General features: G+C 35.8%; 1 protein-coding gene across 15 annotated transcripts in view; it reads right to left on the bottom strand.

Annotated features, from left to right (window-relative positions):
- Positions 1-18,520, bottom strand: part of SYNE1 (spectrin repeat containing nuclear envelope protein 1) — a 521,352-nt gene that overhangs the window by 400,662 nt on the left and 102,170 nt on the right. For 13 of the 15 annotated variants that reach the window (XR_010336584.1, XM_064360559.1, XM_064360560.1 and 10 more), the window contains exons 5-6: positions 8,993-9,076; positions 110-130 (exon numbers count right to left, since the gene is read on the bottom strand). Coding sequence is in view for 14 of the 15 variants with exons in the window: in XM_064360559.1 (XP_064216629.1) it covers positions 110-130; positions 8,993-9,076 (105 nt within the window). In the remaining variant the exon portion in view is untranslated. The remainder of the gene's footprint in view (positions 1-109; positions 131-8,992; positions 9,077-18,520) is intronic. The other 2 variants (XM_064360549.1, XM_064360558.1) reach the window with 1 other exon arrangement.

The raw sequence follows: 18,520 nt of genomic DNA, 5'->3' as shown, positions 1-18,520 counted from the left end.
AGTTTAAGAAAATGCACTTACTTTGAAGTTTGTTACCAAATAGCATGAAACTTATGTTCCCTTTTACCTATAAAAATCAGGAGTTAAGAATTCTAAACTTTGTACTAACCGGTGATCCTCTGTGCATGGACTGACATGAAAAACAAAGGGAGAAGATAATAGATATACATAAATCATCTTTCAAAATCAGCGTTATTTGTTCAAAGGGAATAAAGAGGTAGGTAGTCAGTTTAGAATCTAACTGTGGTAATACATTTTAAAGAAAAACAAAGGAAAGGCAAGAAATAGCAAAATGGAGTCTATTAGCATTCAGTTCCCTGCTTTTGGGCAATAACATAGAAAGTATTCAGGAGAGACATCAATCCATGTACAATTGTCCCCAATTATTCATGTTAATGTTTTCCCAGCTACTACAAAGTTATTTGCTAAGTCCCAACAAAATAGACTTACATGGTTAAGTCTATCTCATTCAATTTCTCTAGTCTACCATTAAAAACACTCTTTTTATGATTCCTAAACAAATTAGGAAAAATAATGTAAAGTACTCCTCAGACCTCTAGCTCAATAATCCCCAGCCAAGATTTCATGAAGTGTGTTATTAATAAAAAGCTCAGGTATTTGTACATTTTTTACTTAAAAACTTTTGTCAGATGCAAAATCATTTCACAAATACTTTACTCTTGAAAGTTATTTACTTGTTTTACATCACAGGGATGGAGTAAAAGCTAGCACAAAAATCATTGTAAATGATTTGAGGTATGCCTATGGGATTTTTGTCTCACTGGTGAAGTTCATTCATCAGGTTCAATGACAGAAAATAAAAATTGATAACTGGCATAGATTATAAACTTGTATATCTACTTGTTTTGAAGCGAGCGGTATAAGACATTTAAAATATGTTTGTGGAAAATGAAGAGCATCAGTATTTTTTTAACTTTTTATGAAATAATCTACTATGAGCTCTAGGATCATTTTGAAAGCTTCATTGTACCACTTCTACAGAATTTTCTCCACATGCATTTTAACATACATACACCAAAAATTTATAATATACCCTAATAACCATGAGATTAATGCATTTCATAGAGGACAGATTGCTTCCTTTTCCTTAGGTATCATTTTTTTAAAAAATGCTATTGAACATAATTTGAATATCCTACCTCAACTCAGTTCCAATTGTACATTGTTAATATATTCAATTTATTACAGAAGCTAAAGGGTCTTTTGCTTAACTTGCAAAGAAAAATGTTTTTCATGATTATCTGCCCTAATATGTGTCTCACAATGAGTTAGAGAGCACAGGTTGGTTTGTCAGTTTATTTAACCTCTTATCTCTTGCAAAATCCTATTGAACTTACACTATACTCTTAATAGTCTAGGAGGGTAGGATGGCCAATAGAGAGACATCCAAAGAGATTGAAGAATTTCCAGAAGCCAGAAAGAAGATGGGGCCATATTGACAGATAAAACCAGAGCAGAAGGATGCTGAGCCAGTGGTTCTCAAAGTGTGAATCCCAGAGTAGCAGCAAGCACATCACCTGGAAACCTGTTAGGAATATTGAATTTGAGACTTTACCTTGGACCTATTAAACCAGATACTAAGGAAGTGAGGTTCCAGAAAGTGTATTCAAAGCTTCAGGTGATTCTGATGCACATTAGCACTTGAGAATTCTGGACTAGACCGTTGTGACTGGCCCATGTAATCTGGAGAAGTCTGAGTTTATAGGACAGAGGCTTATAGAGAACAAATTATGATTTGTATCCTTCCAAAATTTACATTTTTAAACATAAGTCCTAATGTGACTGTATTTGGAGAATGGGTCTTTAAAGAGGTAACTGAAATTAAATGAGTTCATAAGCATGGGGCCTTAATCCAATAAGATCTGTATTCTCCCCATTTTTTTTTTTTTTTTTTGAGACTAGTCTTTGTCACCCAGGAGGGAGTTGCAGTCAGCTCACTGCAACCTATACCTCCCAGGTTCAAGCAATTCTCCTGCCTCAGCTTCCCGAGTAGCTGGGACTACAGGCATGTGCCACCATACCTGGCTAATTTTGTATTTTTAGTTGAGATGGGGTTTTGCCATGTTTGCCAGGCTGCTCTTGAACTCCTGACCTCAAGTGATCCAGGGGCCTTGGCCTCCCATAGTGCTGGGATTATAGGAGTGAGCCACCATGCTGGGCCCAAGGAGATTAGTGTTCTCAAAAAAGATGAAGAGAAACTATCATCAGAGTGAACAGGCAACCTACAGAATGGGAGAAAAATTTTGCAATCTATCCATCTGACAAAGGGCTAATAGCCAGAATCTACAAGGAACTTAAACAAATTTACAAGAAAAAAAACAAACAACTCCATCAAAAAGTGGGTGAAGGATATGAACAGACACTTCTCAAAAGAAGATGTTTATGCAGCCAACAAACATATGAAAAAATGCTCATCATCCCTGGTCATTAAAGAAATGAAAATCAAAACCATAATGAGATACCATCTCATGCCAGTTAGAATGGCAATCATGAAAAAGTCGGGAAACAACAGATGCTGGAGAAGATGTGGAGAAATAGGAGCATTTTTACACTGTTGGTAGGGGTGTAAATTAGTTCAACCATTGTGGAAGATGCTGTGGCAATTCCTCAAGGATCTAGAAACAGAAACACCATTTGACCCAGCAATCCCATTACTGGGTATATACCCAAAGGATTATCATTCTACTCTAAAGACACATGCACACATATGTTTACTGAAGCATTATTCACAATAGCAAAATCTTGGAACCAACCCAAATACCCATCAATCATAGACTGGATAAAGAAAATGTGGCACATATACACCATGGAATACTATGCAGCCATTAAAAAATGATGAGTTCATGTTCTTTGCAGGGACCTGGATGAAGCCATCATTCTCAGCAAACTAACACAGGAACAGAAAACCAAATACCTCATGTTCTCATTCATAAATGGGAGTTGAACAGTGAGAATACATGGACACAGGGAGGGGAACATCACACACTGGGGTCTGTTAGGGAGTGGGGGACTAGGGGAGGGATAGCTTTAGGAGAAGTATCTAATGTAGATGACAGGTTGATGGATGCAGCAAAGCACCATGGCACGTGTATACCTATGCAACAAACCTGCACATTCTGCATATGTATCCCAGAACTTAAAATATAATAATAATAATAATAATGAATACCAAAAAAGACGGAGAGATACAAAAGACTGATCTTTCTCTCCACACTCACATGTAGAAAATGTCAAGCAAGGACGCAAAGAGAAGGGAACTCTCTACAAGCCAGGATGAGAAGCTTCCCCGGAAAACAACCCTGAGCCACCTTGATCTTGGATTTTGTGCCTCCAAAACTGTGACAAAATCAGTTTCTGTAGTTTAAGCCACCCAGCCTGTGATATTCTGTTATGGTAGCCAAAGTGGACTAATACACAGCCCACAGATGTTTTTAAAAAAATTTGAGGCCAGGTGCAATGGCTCATGCCTGTAATCCCAGCACTTTGGGAGGCCTAAGTGGGCAGATAGCTTGAAGTCAAGAGTTTCAGATCAGCCTGGCCAACGTGGTGAAACTCTGTCGCTACTAAAAATACAAAAAATTGCTAGACTTGGTGGCGTGTGCCTGTAGTCCCTGCTACTCAGAAGGCTGAGGCAGCAGAATCACTTGAACCTGGGAGGTAGAGATTGCAGTGAGCTGAGTTTATGCCTCTGCACTCCAGCCTGGGTGACAAAGCAAGACTGTCTCAAAAAAAAAAAGTTTGAATTATTTGGAAATAAATTTCAAAAAATTCTCAGTAAGTTCCTTTCTACAATGAGGTATCAGGACCTAATTCTCAACAATAATGTGAGTAGTCAACTGCCTGCCTTATTTAATACATAATTTAAAGGAATTTTAAACATTAATCACATTTTAATAAAAGTCCAGATGACTTGCTTTTCCTGATAAATTAGAAAACCTGGGATCATGGTTCTTATAGTTCACTGAGGTTTCCCTAGTTGGAACTATCTGCTCCCCTCTTCCAGATACGATGCAGGACCACTCAGTTCTCCTGTTACCATAGTTAGCCTGGAACTCACCGCATTCCTTCACATCACCTTTCCAGACTTCACAGGAACCTGAATTTATGTCCCTGACTGCACTGTGGTGGTCAGTGGTTGGCTCCCTGCTTTACTGTTCTGAATGATCTACCTGACACTTCACTGGAGAAAGAAACTTGTGGAAAGTGGTGATAGATCTGTTCACCAGAGTCACATTTACACATTTCTTATCAGATTCTTACACATGTTTTTTCAATAGCCCTGCAAATAAGAGAAAAGCTAAAGACATTGTTACGGTTTCCCCAGTAAAATAAGAAACACTTTCGTTATCCCTTAAGTCAAGCTAAATAAGAATATAAGGACTAAATAAATGTTCTGTTATCAAAAGAAAAATTCCAAATGGAAGACAAAGTCAGTACAAAGATCAAAGACAAATTTCTAAAATATGATTGAGACATAAGTCTTAACTTGTAAAGAAGAAAGCTAAAATAATGAGTGGGAGGGCACCAAAACACCTTCAAAAACTCATTACTTCCCACAGCCAAACATTTTGTGAGGCCATGGGATACAGAAGTGCAAGAGAGTGTGGTCAAAAACCATGTTTCAGGGGGATGTGGAGAGGGGGTGACTTTAAAAAGATTAAGAGATTTGTGGGGAAAAAAGAAATTCTGTCATTTTGTTCTGATACTCAAGAAAATACTTTCTGAGCTTAGAAAATATATTTAAACTTTTTTTAAAAGATAACTTTGGGGCCAGGTGCGGTGGCTCACGCCTATAATCCCAGTACTTTGGGAGGCCGAGGCGGGTGGATCATGAGGTCAAGAGATCGAGACCATCCTGGTCAACATGGTGAAACCCCGTCTCTACTAAAAATACAAAAAATTAGCTGGGCATGGTGGCGCGTGCCTGTAGTCCCAGCTACTCGGGAGGCTGAGGCAGGAGAATTGCCTGAATCCAGGAGGCGGAGGTTGAGGTGAGCCGAGATCGCGCCATTGCACTCCAGCCCGGGTAACAAGAGCGAAACTCTGTCTCAAAAAATAAATAAATAAATAACTTTGGGTTGTTCTGTGAAAATGGACATTGAAAAAACAAGTTTTTATAAACAATGCCTTTCATAGGTTACGCTGCTAAAGTTTTCTCCGAGGTTTACAAGTTAATAAGAGGAATTTTGCTTTTGCATTCCAGCCAATCAATAGAACTCAGAATAAAGTATGACTGTTATCATACAGCTGAAATGGGAGAATGAGTGACCTGAAAATCTCTATCTTTATTTTTTATTTATTTCTTTCTTTTAGAGACAGAGTCTTGCTCTGTCACTCAGGCTGGAGTGCAGTGGTGCAATCACAGCTTACTGTAGCCCCAACCTCCCAGGCTCAAGACATCCTCCCTCCTCAACCTCTCGAGTAGTTGGGACCATAGGCATGTGCCACCACATCTGGCTAATTTTTATTTTGTATTTTTTAGAGACAAGTCTCACCATGTTGCCCAGGCTGGTCTCAAACTCTGGGGCTCAAGCCATTCACCTGCCTGCCCTCCCAAAGTTTTGATGTTATAGGTGTGAGCCACCGTGCCTGGTCCTGAAAAACTCTAACTATCCTGTTTAACAAGGCTTCATTCAGCAGATAGAAGAGAAACCCTTCAATAAGAATGAGATTAGTGTGATCTGGAAACACTGCCTGATATTGTGTAAGTAGCTAAAATGGTTTTCCACACTATACTAATGCCTGGAATCTTTCTTGGGCATGAAGTTTGCACAACTGACTGAAATGTATACTGATTCATTGCATTCCCAACTTATCAATAATGTAAACTATTTAAAAGCTAGACCTAAGTTTTCTTTAAATTTGTATTTTCTAGAGTTTCTGTCTTATAGAAAGTCATCAATTATACATTTGTAGAGTAATTGAATTAATTCAGTGGATATAAACTGAGAAGGAAATAACTGAATGGGTCTATTTTTCAGAAGTATCTGGCTCTCCATTTATAAAACTAGTTTTGGTATTACCAAGCATAGACTTCCTAAATTCCCACAAATTAGAAAAGGCTAAATGTAGGAGGATTGGCGCCACCCTTTTGGAGGGAAATATGGCAATATTTCCAAAATTACATGTGCATTTACCTTTTGACTTAGCAACCACACTTCTAGAAATTTACCTACAAGATACACCTCCAATTATAAGGAAGCACTTACACACATAATTATTAACTGCATCATTGTTTGTGTTTAAAAAATACTAGAAACAACCCAATTCCCATTCATAAGAGAGTAGTTGAATAACTACTCAGTTATAGGGCCCCATTGCCTAGATGTGCCTAAACTATGGCACATCTAGGCAATGGGGCACTATAACTGTAAAAATGAGTAGAGAAATCACTGTGAACTGATGTGGGGTGATTTCCAGGATATACTGATAAGTGAAAAAAGTAAAGTACATCTATGGTATGCTATCCTTCATGTAATAAAGAAGGAGATATAGGAAAACACATCTTATTTGTGGAAAAAATGCAAAATGCATGTCAGAAACTAGAGAGACTGGTTACCTAAAGGTAGGAAATAGCAGTTAAAGGCAGGGAATGAGAATGGAGTAGTAGGATTTGGAGGCGGGGATTTGACTTCTTTAAGTATAACGTTCATTATCTTCAAACCATAGTGATGTCCCACACTTCAAAACAAATAATAAAACCGACCAGGATGGGGGTGGGGCACAAAATAGAACACAAACAGAACAAATAAGCCTATCTCTATGACAAATGATGAATAATCCCACTGAAGAGGATGGGAAGAATAGAACTAACCTAAGTACATTTCAAAGGTACTTTGACTGGATACTGTAATGCTAAAGACACAAAAAAACTATACACAAATCCTGTTCTCTGGTTTGTAAATCTGTTTCTCACAAGGGCATGGGTTAGTGACATACCAGGTATGTATACCAGGTGATACAGTTTGTAGACATGTCCCCACTCAAATCTCATATTGAAATGTGATCCCCAATGTTAAAGGTGAACCCTGTGAGAAGTGATTGGATCATCAGGGCCGATTTCTTATGAATAGTTTAGCACTATCCATCTTGGTACTCTTTACACAATAGTGAGTGAGTTCTTGTAAGATCTGGTTGTGTAAAAGTGTGCAGCACCTCTCCACTTGCTCTCTTGCCCCTGCTCTGGCCTTGTGATGTGCCTGCTCCTCCTTCACCTTCTGCCATGACTGTAAGCTTCCTGAGGCCTCCCCAGAAACTGATGCCAGAACTATGCTTCCTGAGCAGCCTGCAGGACCATGAGCTGATTAATCCTCATTTCTTTATAAATTGCCCAGTCTTGGGTATTTCTTTATAGCAATGTGAGAATGGACTACTACACTGGGTTGAAAAAAATAAGTAAATATATTATAGATGAGAGTACGGCTTCTCATTATCAGAGAAAGCAGAAACAAATAAGAACATATGGCTAGTAAAACTTGCAGTGTTTAACTCGAATCAGAGGTATTAGTTTGAACTAATGTTTTATACACATACAGACACACACGAGAAGCTACATATGTATATGTATATATACATGCACACACATACAGAGACAGACAGAGACAGACAGACAGAGAGAGAGAGAGGAGCACAGATACATGTATGTGTGTGTGTGTGTATATATATATATATATATGGGTTAATAAACATACACATTTTCTAATCTATTTGCTGAGAGGGGCTAGGAGCAATGATGCCCCAGCAACAATGAGATATGTGGCATTGAGATCTTGGTTTCTAAATGCCATTCATCATTAAAAGAAACAAAACCTCTTTAGAGAAGCAGTTGACTCCAGGATTGGGGAAAGGAAAATATAAGATAAACCTGGAATATTTATAGTTTTAGAAAATAAAAAACTGCTTGAAAAATTATGAGTCTATGTCAAAAAGGTTCAGGAGCCAGCCTGAAGGAGCTCTTAGTGGTCAAAGCTAGAACAATTTAAGTTACAAAGTAATAACAATTATTATAATGATGGATTTTAACTATAGAACAAAATAAATAAACATGTGTCTATACTGAAATAAAGAATTGAATAAATAAGTAAATTGTGGGGGAGGACATCTTTTTCTTACAGAACAATTTCAATTAATAAATATAGAAGGAATGAGGAAAATAAAAAATCACCATTAGACAAGCAGTATCGAAATAATTATTGAAGGCAACGAATGCTAAAATCAGTGAGCAAAAGTTTGAGGAAAAGCAGAAAATTAGCATAGTCTCAATAATCTCTTCCAAGTTCTTTCCCAACTGTAAAGGGAAAAACAGTGACTACCATAGGAAAACATGGCAGACACCACATTACCAAGTATTCAAAGTTAAGGTCACCAGTAATAAGACATATCAGCATCCTATATTTACTAATATGATGCACTGAGAAGAATATAACAATGCTTCTTTGGGATTTTTCCCAAAAATGTATAAACTCAACCTAATCATGAGAAAACATCATACAAAATGAAATTGAGAGACATTATGCAAAATAACTGACCAGCAGTTATCAAAAGTGTCAAGGTCATGAAAGACAAGGAAAGAATGAAGACCTGTCATAGAATGGAAGACACAACTAAATGCAAGGTGTGATACTAGAGTGGATCCTCGGTCAGACACAGACAATAGAGGGAGCATTAATGAACTTGGACTAGTATCTATGCTTTAGTTAATACTATCATCCCGATTTTAATTTCCTTACTTTGATAATTGTACTATGGTTATGTAAGTTCTTAACACTAAAAGCTGAAATGAATGGTAGAAATGAAATCCCTTTTTTTTTTGCAACTTTTCCATACATCTAAGATTATTTTATAATACAATAATATTGTATATCTATGCTGTATAGATTACATGTAGTGTTTTGACCCCACAGCCAATACTGAAAACATAAGTATGCCCATACCTTTTTCCTTAAGTGTTTTGTTTTTGTTTCTCTCTTACCTTTCTTCCTTCGAGAAACTTGAGTGCTGTGCCGATGTTAGCCACAGCATGGATTCGCTTCATCCGGCGTCCTTGTTCACAAGGCTGTAAAAAGAGGGGGAAAAGAAAGAAATAAGACAAAATGTACACCTTAGGATGTTAGTTATAAGATCTATTTAAATGGATTAATAATATAATTGAAGAATATTCAAAAGCAATCAACATTGCTCACTTTCTATAAAGGTTAGCAAATACGTAAAGGGGTGTTATCCCCGTGGCACTCTGAAGATACACTAATTTACTCAACAAGAACATTCATTCTCAGATTATCTGTTAGTGCATTCGCCTTTAGTCTTCTGTCTGTCTAAGAGCAGAAATGCACAAAACTCCTATATTATCTACTGATACTATCACAAAACTCCTACGTCTACCGAGACTATCACTCCTATAAGTTAGCAAATATGTATATGAAAAATATTATTGGTCACTCACCATTTTTTTTCAGTCATCCAAACATGCAAAGACACTAACATTAATAGTAGCATTTCTTGATTTGTATGACGAAAATACATGGGGGCACATAAACCAAAGTTAAGAAATAGGATTGTGAGAATTAAATAGTGTGTTCTGGTATATGGATACTCCAAGTTACCTATGTTTAAGTTACCAAAATTTATTGTGTACTTTCTCAGCATCATACTGTTAATTTGAAAACAAAAAATTTCAATGAAGTGGATATTATAAGCCTCCTTTACATTTACAGGAAGTGTGCTGTAAGGTTGCATATCTGGTAAACTGCTATCTTCTCTAAATGAGAAGACCCTACAGCTCTAAATGATCTCCCATTAAAACTGAAAACCAAGTATCTTTTAATTTCCAATGAATAGTGTGCCAGGTAATAATTTTTATGATATGATTTTCAAACAAAGATATAAATAGAAGATATATATATATATATATATATATATTTTTTTTTTTTTTTTTTTTTTTTTTTTTGAGACGGAGTTTCACTCTTGTTACCGAGGCTGAAGTGCAATGGCGCGATCTTGGCTCACCGCAACCTCCGCCTCCTGGGTTCAAGCAATAGAAGATATATTTTTAAATTTTTACTTATTTTTTACTGAGACCTCTGTTAGATTTGACAGTCTCTATTGATCTGTGCACAGCTCACTTATTTAGTTTATTAGTTAATTATTTTTTATGATGTAAAACACACCCAGAACCTACCACCTAAAGCAAAGTCAGGACCCACAACTAAGTATGAAAGCCGTATCACTAAATACGACCACCATTGATCCCATCCTCCTGCCTGACTACACCAAGGACACCCATCGCACTAACTCCAGTCCAGTGTTTGCCTTTTTATAGAGATTAATTTATTTCACAGGCTTTCTTAAAAAGAATGCTTAGTTTTTAATTTTATATTAAGAGCATTACTGTGGCCAGGCGCGGTGGCTCACGCCTGTAATCCCAGCACTTTGGGAGGCTGAGGTGGGTGGATCACGAGGTCAAGAGATCGAGACCATCCCGGTCAACATGGTGAAACCCTGTCTCTACTAAAAATACAAAAAATTAGATGGGCATGGTGGCGCGTGCCTGTAATCCCAGCTACTCAGGAGGCTGAGGCAGGAGAATTGCCTGAACTCAGGAGGCGGAGGTGGTGGTGAGCCGAGATTGCGCCATTGCACTCCAGCCTGAGTAAGAAGAGTGAAACTCCGCCTCAAAAAAAAAAAAAAAAGTATTACTGCATTAATCTTGTGAGACCTACTTTTCCACATAATATTATATTGCTAAGATTCATCCTATCATTGCCTTTCACTGTATTTAATTCATTTCATATGCTATATAATGTGCTATTTCTTTATTCTCCTGATATGAATATGTTATTTCCAGGTTATTGCTATTTTGATATGTTAATAAATTATTCTTGTACTTCTCACGTTTTGTACAAGCACAGTTTCTCTTGGACATATACCCAAGAATAGAATTGCTAAGTCAAAGAGAATGTGACTTTTGAATTTATAAAGTAATACCAAACTATCCTAAAATGGCTGCATTACTTTTTACTCTGATCAGCATTGCAAAAATAATCCTGCTAATCTGTATCCTCTCCAACATTTGATTTTGACAGATACCTTAAACATACATTTTTTCAATTGAATGTATGTAAAATGTGTATGTACTGTTTTTCATTCCAGTCTCCATTTGCATTTCCTTGATCAGCAGTGATGTGGACATCTCTTCCTCTGTTCATTGGTGATATGTTATTTCCTCTGTAAAATGCCTTTTCATATCTGTTGCCTAGGTTTTCTTTTGGGTTGTTTGCACCCATATGGTTTTTAAGATGTATTTTATATATTCTTGATTTAATCCTTTTACAACGTGAATTGTGAATACCTTCAACAAGTTTGTAATTTCTGACACTTTTTGAAAAGGTTTTTAATTTTTAAGATATTCTTAATTTTAAAATATTAAATATAGCAATCTTTTATTGTCAATATTTTTCGTGTCTTATTGAATAATTGTTTTCCTATCCCTATGTCTAAAAGATATTCACTCCATGGTTTCTACTAAGAGTTTAAAGTGTTACTGCCAGTAGGTCCTTAATTCATGTAGGTTTAATTTTTGTATAGGCCATGAGAAAAGAATTCAATTTTACCTTTTTCTGTTAGAATGAACTTTATTTCCTGTTCTGTTTTTTTTTTTTTTAATTTCAATAACTTTTAGGGTACAATTGGTTTTTGGTTACACGAATGAATAATATAGTGGCAAAGTCTCAGATTTTAGTGAACCTGTCAGCCAAGTAGTGTACATTGTACTCAATATTTAGTTTTTGATCCTTCACTCCCCTCTTACCCTCATCCTTCTGAGTCTCCAAAGTCCATTGTACCATTCCATATGCCTTCATGTACCCATAGCTTGGCTCCCACTTATAAATGAGAATATACATTTTTTAGTTTTCATTCCTTAATTACTTCACTTAGAATAATGGCCTCCAGCTCCATCCAAATTGCTGCAAAAGACATTATTTCATTCTTTTTTTTAATGACTGAGTACTATTCCATGGTGTACGTATATCACATTTTCTTTATCCACTCATTGGTCAGAGGCCACTTAGGGTAGTTCCATATCTTCGCAATTGTTAACTGTGCTGCAATAAACATCCATGTGCAGGTGTCTTTGAAATAATGACTTCCTTTCCTTTGCATAGACACCCAGTAGTGGAATTGCTGTATCAAATGGTAGATCTACTTTTAGTTCTTTAAGAAATCACACCATTTTTCCATAAAGGTGCATTAATTTGCATTCCCATCAGCAGTGTATAAGTGTTCCCTTTACATCACTTCCATGCCAACATCTATTGTTTTTTGACTTTTTAATAAGGCCATTCTTGCAGGGGTAAGGCGATATCTCATTGTGGTTTTAATTTGCATTTCCCTGATTCATCATGCTGTACATTTTTTCATGTGTGTTAGTCATTTGTATCTTGTTTTGAGAACTGTCTATTCATGTCATTTGCCCACTTTTTGATTATATTGCTTGTCTTTTTCCTTGCTGATTTGTTTGAGTTCCTTGTAGATTCTGAATATTAGTCCTTTGTCAGATGCATAGTTTGCAAATATTTTTTCCCATTCTGTGGGTGGTCTGTTTTCTCTGATAATAATTTCTTTTGCTGTGCAGAAACTTTTTAGTTTAATTAGGTCTATTTATTTTTATTTTTGTTGCATTTGCTTTTAGGGTCTTAGTCAAAAATTATTTGCCTAGGCCAATGTCTGGAAGATTTTTTCTAGTTTTTTTTCCCCCTAGAATTTGTATGGTTTCAGGTCTTAGATTTAAGTATTTGATCCATCCTGAGCTGATTTTTGTATAAGGTGAGAGATAGGGGTCCAGTTTCATTTTTCTATACATCAACTATCCAGTTTTCCCAGCACCATTTATTAAATAGGATGCCCTTTCTCTAATTTATGTTTTTGTATGCTTTGTCAAAGATCATTTGATCATAAGTATTTGGCTTTATTTCAGAGTCATCTATTCTGTCCCACTGGTCTATGTGTCTACTTTTATACCAGTATCATGCTGCTTTGGTAATTATATCCTTGTAGTATAATCTGAAGTCAGATAATATGATGCCTCAGATTGTTCTTTCTGCTTAGGACTGCTTTGGCTAGTTGGGGTCTTTTTGTGGTTCCATGTAAATTTTAGAATTCTTTTTTCTAATTCTGTGAAAAATGACGTTGGTATTTTGATAGGAATTGCATTGAATCTGTAGATTTCTTTGGGCAGTGTGGTCATTTTCACAATATTGATTCTTCCAATCCATGAGTATGAAATGTGTTTCCATTTGTTTGTGTCATCTATGATTTCTTTCAGCAGTGTTTTGTAGTTCTCCTTGCAGAGAGATCTTTCATCTCCTTGGTTAAGTACATTCCTAGACATTTTTTTGCATCTATTATAAAAGAAATTGAATTACTAATTTTATTCTCATCTTGGTTGCTGTTGGTATATAGGAGTGCTATCGACTTGTGTACATTGATTTTGTGACATGAGACTTTACTGATTGTTTATAAAATCTAAAAATTTTAGAAGAATCTTTAGGGTTTTCTAGGTATCATATCATCAGCAAACAGCGATAGTTTGACTGCCTCTTTTCCAATATGGATGCCCCTTATTTCATTTTCTTGCCTGATCACTCTGACTAGGACTTCCAGTAATAGGTTAAAAAGAAGTGATAAAAGTGAGCATCCTTGTCTTGTTCCAGTTCTCAAGGGGAATGTTTTCAACTTTTCCCCATTCAGTATGATGTTGGCTGTGGGTTTGTCATATATGACTTCTATTATTTTGAAATATGTCCCTTCTATGCCTAGTATTTTTTTATCATTAAGAGATGCTAGATTTTATCAAATGCTTTTTCTGCATTTATTGAAATGCCCATACAGTTTTTGTTTTTAATCCTGTTTATATGATGTGGTCACATTTATTGACTTGCATATGTTAAACCATTACTGCATCCCTGGGATGAAACCCACTTGATTATGGTATATTATCTTTTGATATGCTGTTAGATTAAGTTTGCTAGTATTTTGTTGAGGATCTTTGCATCTATGTCCATCAGGGATATTGATCTGTAGTTTACTTTTTTGTTATGTCATTTCCTAGTTTTTGTATCAGGTTGCTACTGGCTTCTTAGAATGAGTTAGGGAGGAGTCCCTCTTTCTTAATCTTTTGGAATAGTTTCAGTAGGATTAAAACCAATTCTTCTTTGACTGTCTGGTAGAATTCAGCTGTGAACCCATCTGGCCCTGGGGGTTTTTGGTTAGCAATTTTTGTACTACTGATTCAATTTTCATTGCTTGTTTTTGGTCTGTTCAGGGTTTCTATTTCATTCTGATTTAACCTAGGAGAGTTTTGTGTTTCCAGAAATGTATCTATTTCCTATAGATTTTCTATTTTGTATGCACAGAGGTGTTGATAGTATTCTCGAGTTACCTTTTGTATTTCTATGGTATTGGTTGTAATGTCTCCATTATCATTTCTAACTGAGCTCATTTAAATCTTTCTCTTCTTGGTCAATCTAGCAAATGGTCTATCAGTTTTGTTTATCTTTGTAAAGACCAAAATTTTTTTTCATTAATCTTTTGTATTTTTTGTTAATTTGTTTCAGTTTCATTTAGTTCAGCTCAGATCTTTGTTATTTATTTTCTCCTACTGGCTCTGGATTTGGTTTGTTCTGGTTTCTGTATTTCCTTGAGAACTAGATGATGTTAGTGTGTCAATTTGTGATTTTGCAGAGTTTTTGATGTAGGAATTTAGCACTATAAATTTTCCTTTTAGCACTGCTTTTGCTGTATCCTAGAGGTTTTGATAACTTGAGTCACTATTACCATTCATTTCAAATAATTTTTAAATTTCCATCTTGAATTCATTGTTAATTCAAAAATCATTCAGCAGTATATAGTTTAATTTTCATGTGTTTGTATAGTTTTGGGGGTTCTTTTTGGAGTTGATTTCTAGTTTCATTTCACTGTGGTCTGAGAAGATACTTGATATAATTTTGACTTTTTAAAATGTATTGAGACTTGTTTTGTGACTTACTATATGGTCTACCTTGGAGAATGTTGCATGTGCTAATGAGAAGGATATATATTCTGCAGTTCTTGGGTCAAGTGTTCTGTAAACACCTGTTAGGTACATTTGTTCTGAGTGTAGTTTCCACTGTTTCTTTGTTGACTTTCTACCTCAATGATCTGTCTAGTAATATCAGTGAAGTGTTGAAGTCCCCTACAATTATTTTGTTGCTGTCCATCAAATTTCTTAGGTCTAACAGTAACTGTTTTATGAATCTAGAAGCTCCAGAGTTACACACATATATATTTACAATTTTAATATCTTCTCATTGAATTTGTCTTTTTTTCATTACCTAATGATCTTCTCTGTCTTTTTTTTACTGTTATTTCTTTAAAATCTATTTTATCTAATATAAGAATAGCTACTCCTGCTCACTTTTGGTTTTCATTTGCATGAAATATTTTTTGCCACTCATTTATCTGGAGTTTATATAAATCCTTATGTGTTAGGTAAGTCTGTTGAAGAAAGCAAATATTTTGGTTTGTCATTTTGTTATCCATTCTGCCAATCTGTATCTTTTAAGTGAAACATATAGGCCATTTATGTTCACTGTTAATATTGAGATGAGAGGTTGTGTTCCAGTCATCATGTTAATTGTAAACTCGATACTTTATTAGTTATGTTATTGTTTTACATACCCTATGAGTTTAATGCTTTCAAAAGGTACATATCAACCTATTTCAAGATTTAGAGCTCCATTTAGCATTTCTTGTAAGGCTGGTCTGGTAGTGACAAATTCCCTCAGCATTTCTTTGTCTGAAAAGACAATTTCTCCTTCATTTATGAAATTTAGTTTTGCTGGATATGAAACTCTTGGTTGACAATTATTCTGTTTCAGGAAGCTAATGATTGGACCCCAATTCCTTCTGGCTTGTAAGGTTTCTTTTGAGCTGTTCCATTTATTGAACAGTTCCCCACTCTGCACTCCTATATATGAAATCTGCCTTTGACACATACTAAGCTTCCATTAATGCCTTGGCTTGTTTCTGGACTCAATGGTATTTGTAAATATGCTCATCTCTGTACCAAGACCACACTGTCTAAAGTGATACAGCTTCACTGTAAGATCTGATATCTAGCAGGACAAATACTTTCTCTCTACTTTTCTGCTTCAGCTGTATCCTGGCTAAGTGAGAAAGATACAAACATTTTGTTCCACTACATATTTGCATCTATTTTTACACAACTTAACCTATTATAACACAATTATTATTTCTATTAGGCTATAATCTGTTTAAAAGCATTGATCATATCCCATTTATCTCTTTTTTTCTTAGAGGGCATCAGATAGTGCCTCATCCATAATAGGGGCTCCAGAAATGTTAGCTGAATGATTATTGGACAGTAACAAATACCATTAGAGAATTGAGTTCTACTCTAAATATATGATCAATGACTAACAGAGTCACCTGGTGAACATACAGGTAAGTTTGACACTCAATATTATTCTAAGTGTCCATCATTCATTTCTAAATGGATTATTACCCTTCTCTTGAAAGGCAAAATGTTCAAGAGTCTTTTACAAAAATACATAGAGAAGGTTAGAAAATAGATAAGAAAGAAGTTTCTCTGCACTCCTTAATATCTATTCATACTGCTTCTACTGTTTCTATGTTTCAATAGTAATTCCTCACATTCTTAAAAAAACTCAAGTGCAATGTTACATTTAGTTTTCCTATGTTTATGTGCAATTTTAGCTATGTAATTACTGATCCATTCAAAGAATAAATGTTTCACAAATAATATTCCAGTGATGTAGAAAAATAGAATAATAATTTTAATTTTTCATAATTCCCTAATACCTTAAATAATCATAGAGGAGGGAGTCACAATGGGCTATTAAAGGGTACTAGGATATTGAAATTCCACTCTTACCCTAAGATGCTGGAAATAGAAAGGATGCTAAGCCATTTGGCCACATTTCTCAGATGATCATGATCAGATCCAGAATCTATGCGAACTGTGACAAAATCTATGTGAACATTATTCAGGAATTCTGAAATTATGCAATAGAACCTTACTTAGAACTCTGTACTTAATGGAAACACTCTTGCTCATATTATCCCTTTGAAAAGCTCTAAAAGAATGCCTAGGATGCTCATCCCTTTAAATGTTTCTCTTCATCTTAGTATGGTCCTGAACCATAATACATACATGTACAAAATTTAAATAACCTTTGCCACAGCATATTTATAATTTCGTAATGATTTTATTTTATGTAATTCAGACTCTTGAAGAATTCAATATAAATAAATAATAAAGGTTAAATCATAAACTGCCATTCTATGCATCAGTTTCCCTATCTGTTAAATGAGAATGCTTTAAGATCCCATAATTCTAACTATGTCTGAATGAGTAGGGTACTTAAAACAGAAGTAGAATTGTCATATCAAAAATATAATCTTTTTCTAGAATAATTTAGCCTGGCAGTTAAATTCCCATCAAGATTTCTATATACTGTATGGTACCATCAAGTATAATGTCTGAATTATAATGACACTTAGAATGACACATAAACTTCTTGAATATCCATATGAATATTCACATGGAGGCTGAGACAGCTGGATCACTTGAGGTCAGGAGTTCGAAACCAGCCTGTCCAACATGGCGAAACCGCATCTCTACTAAAAATACAAAATTAGCCGGGCATGGTGGTGCATGCCTGTAATCCTGGCTACTCGGGAGGCTGAGGCAGGAGAATCGCTTGAACCTGGGAGGAGGAGGTTGTACTGAGCCAAGATCGTGCCACTGCACTCCAGCCTGGGCAACAAGAGCAAAACATCATCTCAAAAAAAAAAAAATAGCTTAATTCAGGAGGAGATATCTCAATGGCCAGTTATATCAGGTAATCAAGGGAGTATATATTTCAATCTAATGACTCCCACATCCTAATGTTTATCTAGTTTCTTTAGCTCATGCATATGCCTATATACATTACAAATTGCCTGTTCACATATGTCTAGCTTGATTTTCTCCAAAGCAGAGCTTGAGACAAGCACTTGGGTGCATGTAGTTTGCTGGGGAGGTGATTCCAGGTAGCAAGAATGAGGATGTGTGGAGAGACAGGGAAGGAGGAAAAGCTAACAAAGGATGTACTATTGAGGGTTATCCCTATTGGAAACTGGAATTCAATCCCACTGGTGACCTTATGGGGAACTGTATAAGGCATGTGTAAAATGTGCCTCAGAATTGCTTGTCTCAGAATTACCCTAAAAAGTTTAGGGTGAAGCATTTATTCATAGACTCCCATGTCCATTGGTTGAGGGTTCTTTGGTGCCACTAACCCCCCAACACTTCAGAGCTGCTCTGTGCAACTTGTGCCTTTAATAAAAGCCCTGAGGCAGAAAGCCAGAGAGATACTATCAGCGCCTGAAGAAAGAAGCTGTCAGACTATGTGGGAATGTCTACCACTGATGTTGCTGA

This window comes from Aotus nancymaae, unplaced genomic scaffold, assembly GCF_030222135.1.
Source record: "Aotus nancymaae isolate 86718 unplaced genomic scaffold, 86718_ANA_hifiasm-v0.15.2.pri h1tg000040l, whole genome shotgun sequence".
In the NCBI taxonomy this organism is placed as follows: domain Eukaryota; kingdom Metazoa; phylum Chordata; class Mammalia; order Primates; family Aotidae; genus Aotus; species Aotus nancymaae.
The sequence above is the reverse complement of the archived record's forward strand: the minus strand, read 5'-3'. Positions and strand labels throughout refer to the sequence as shown.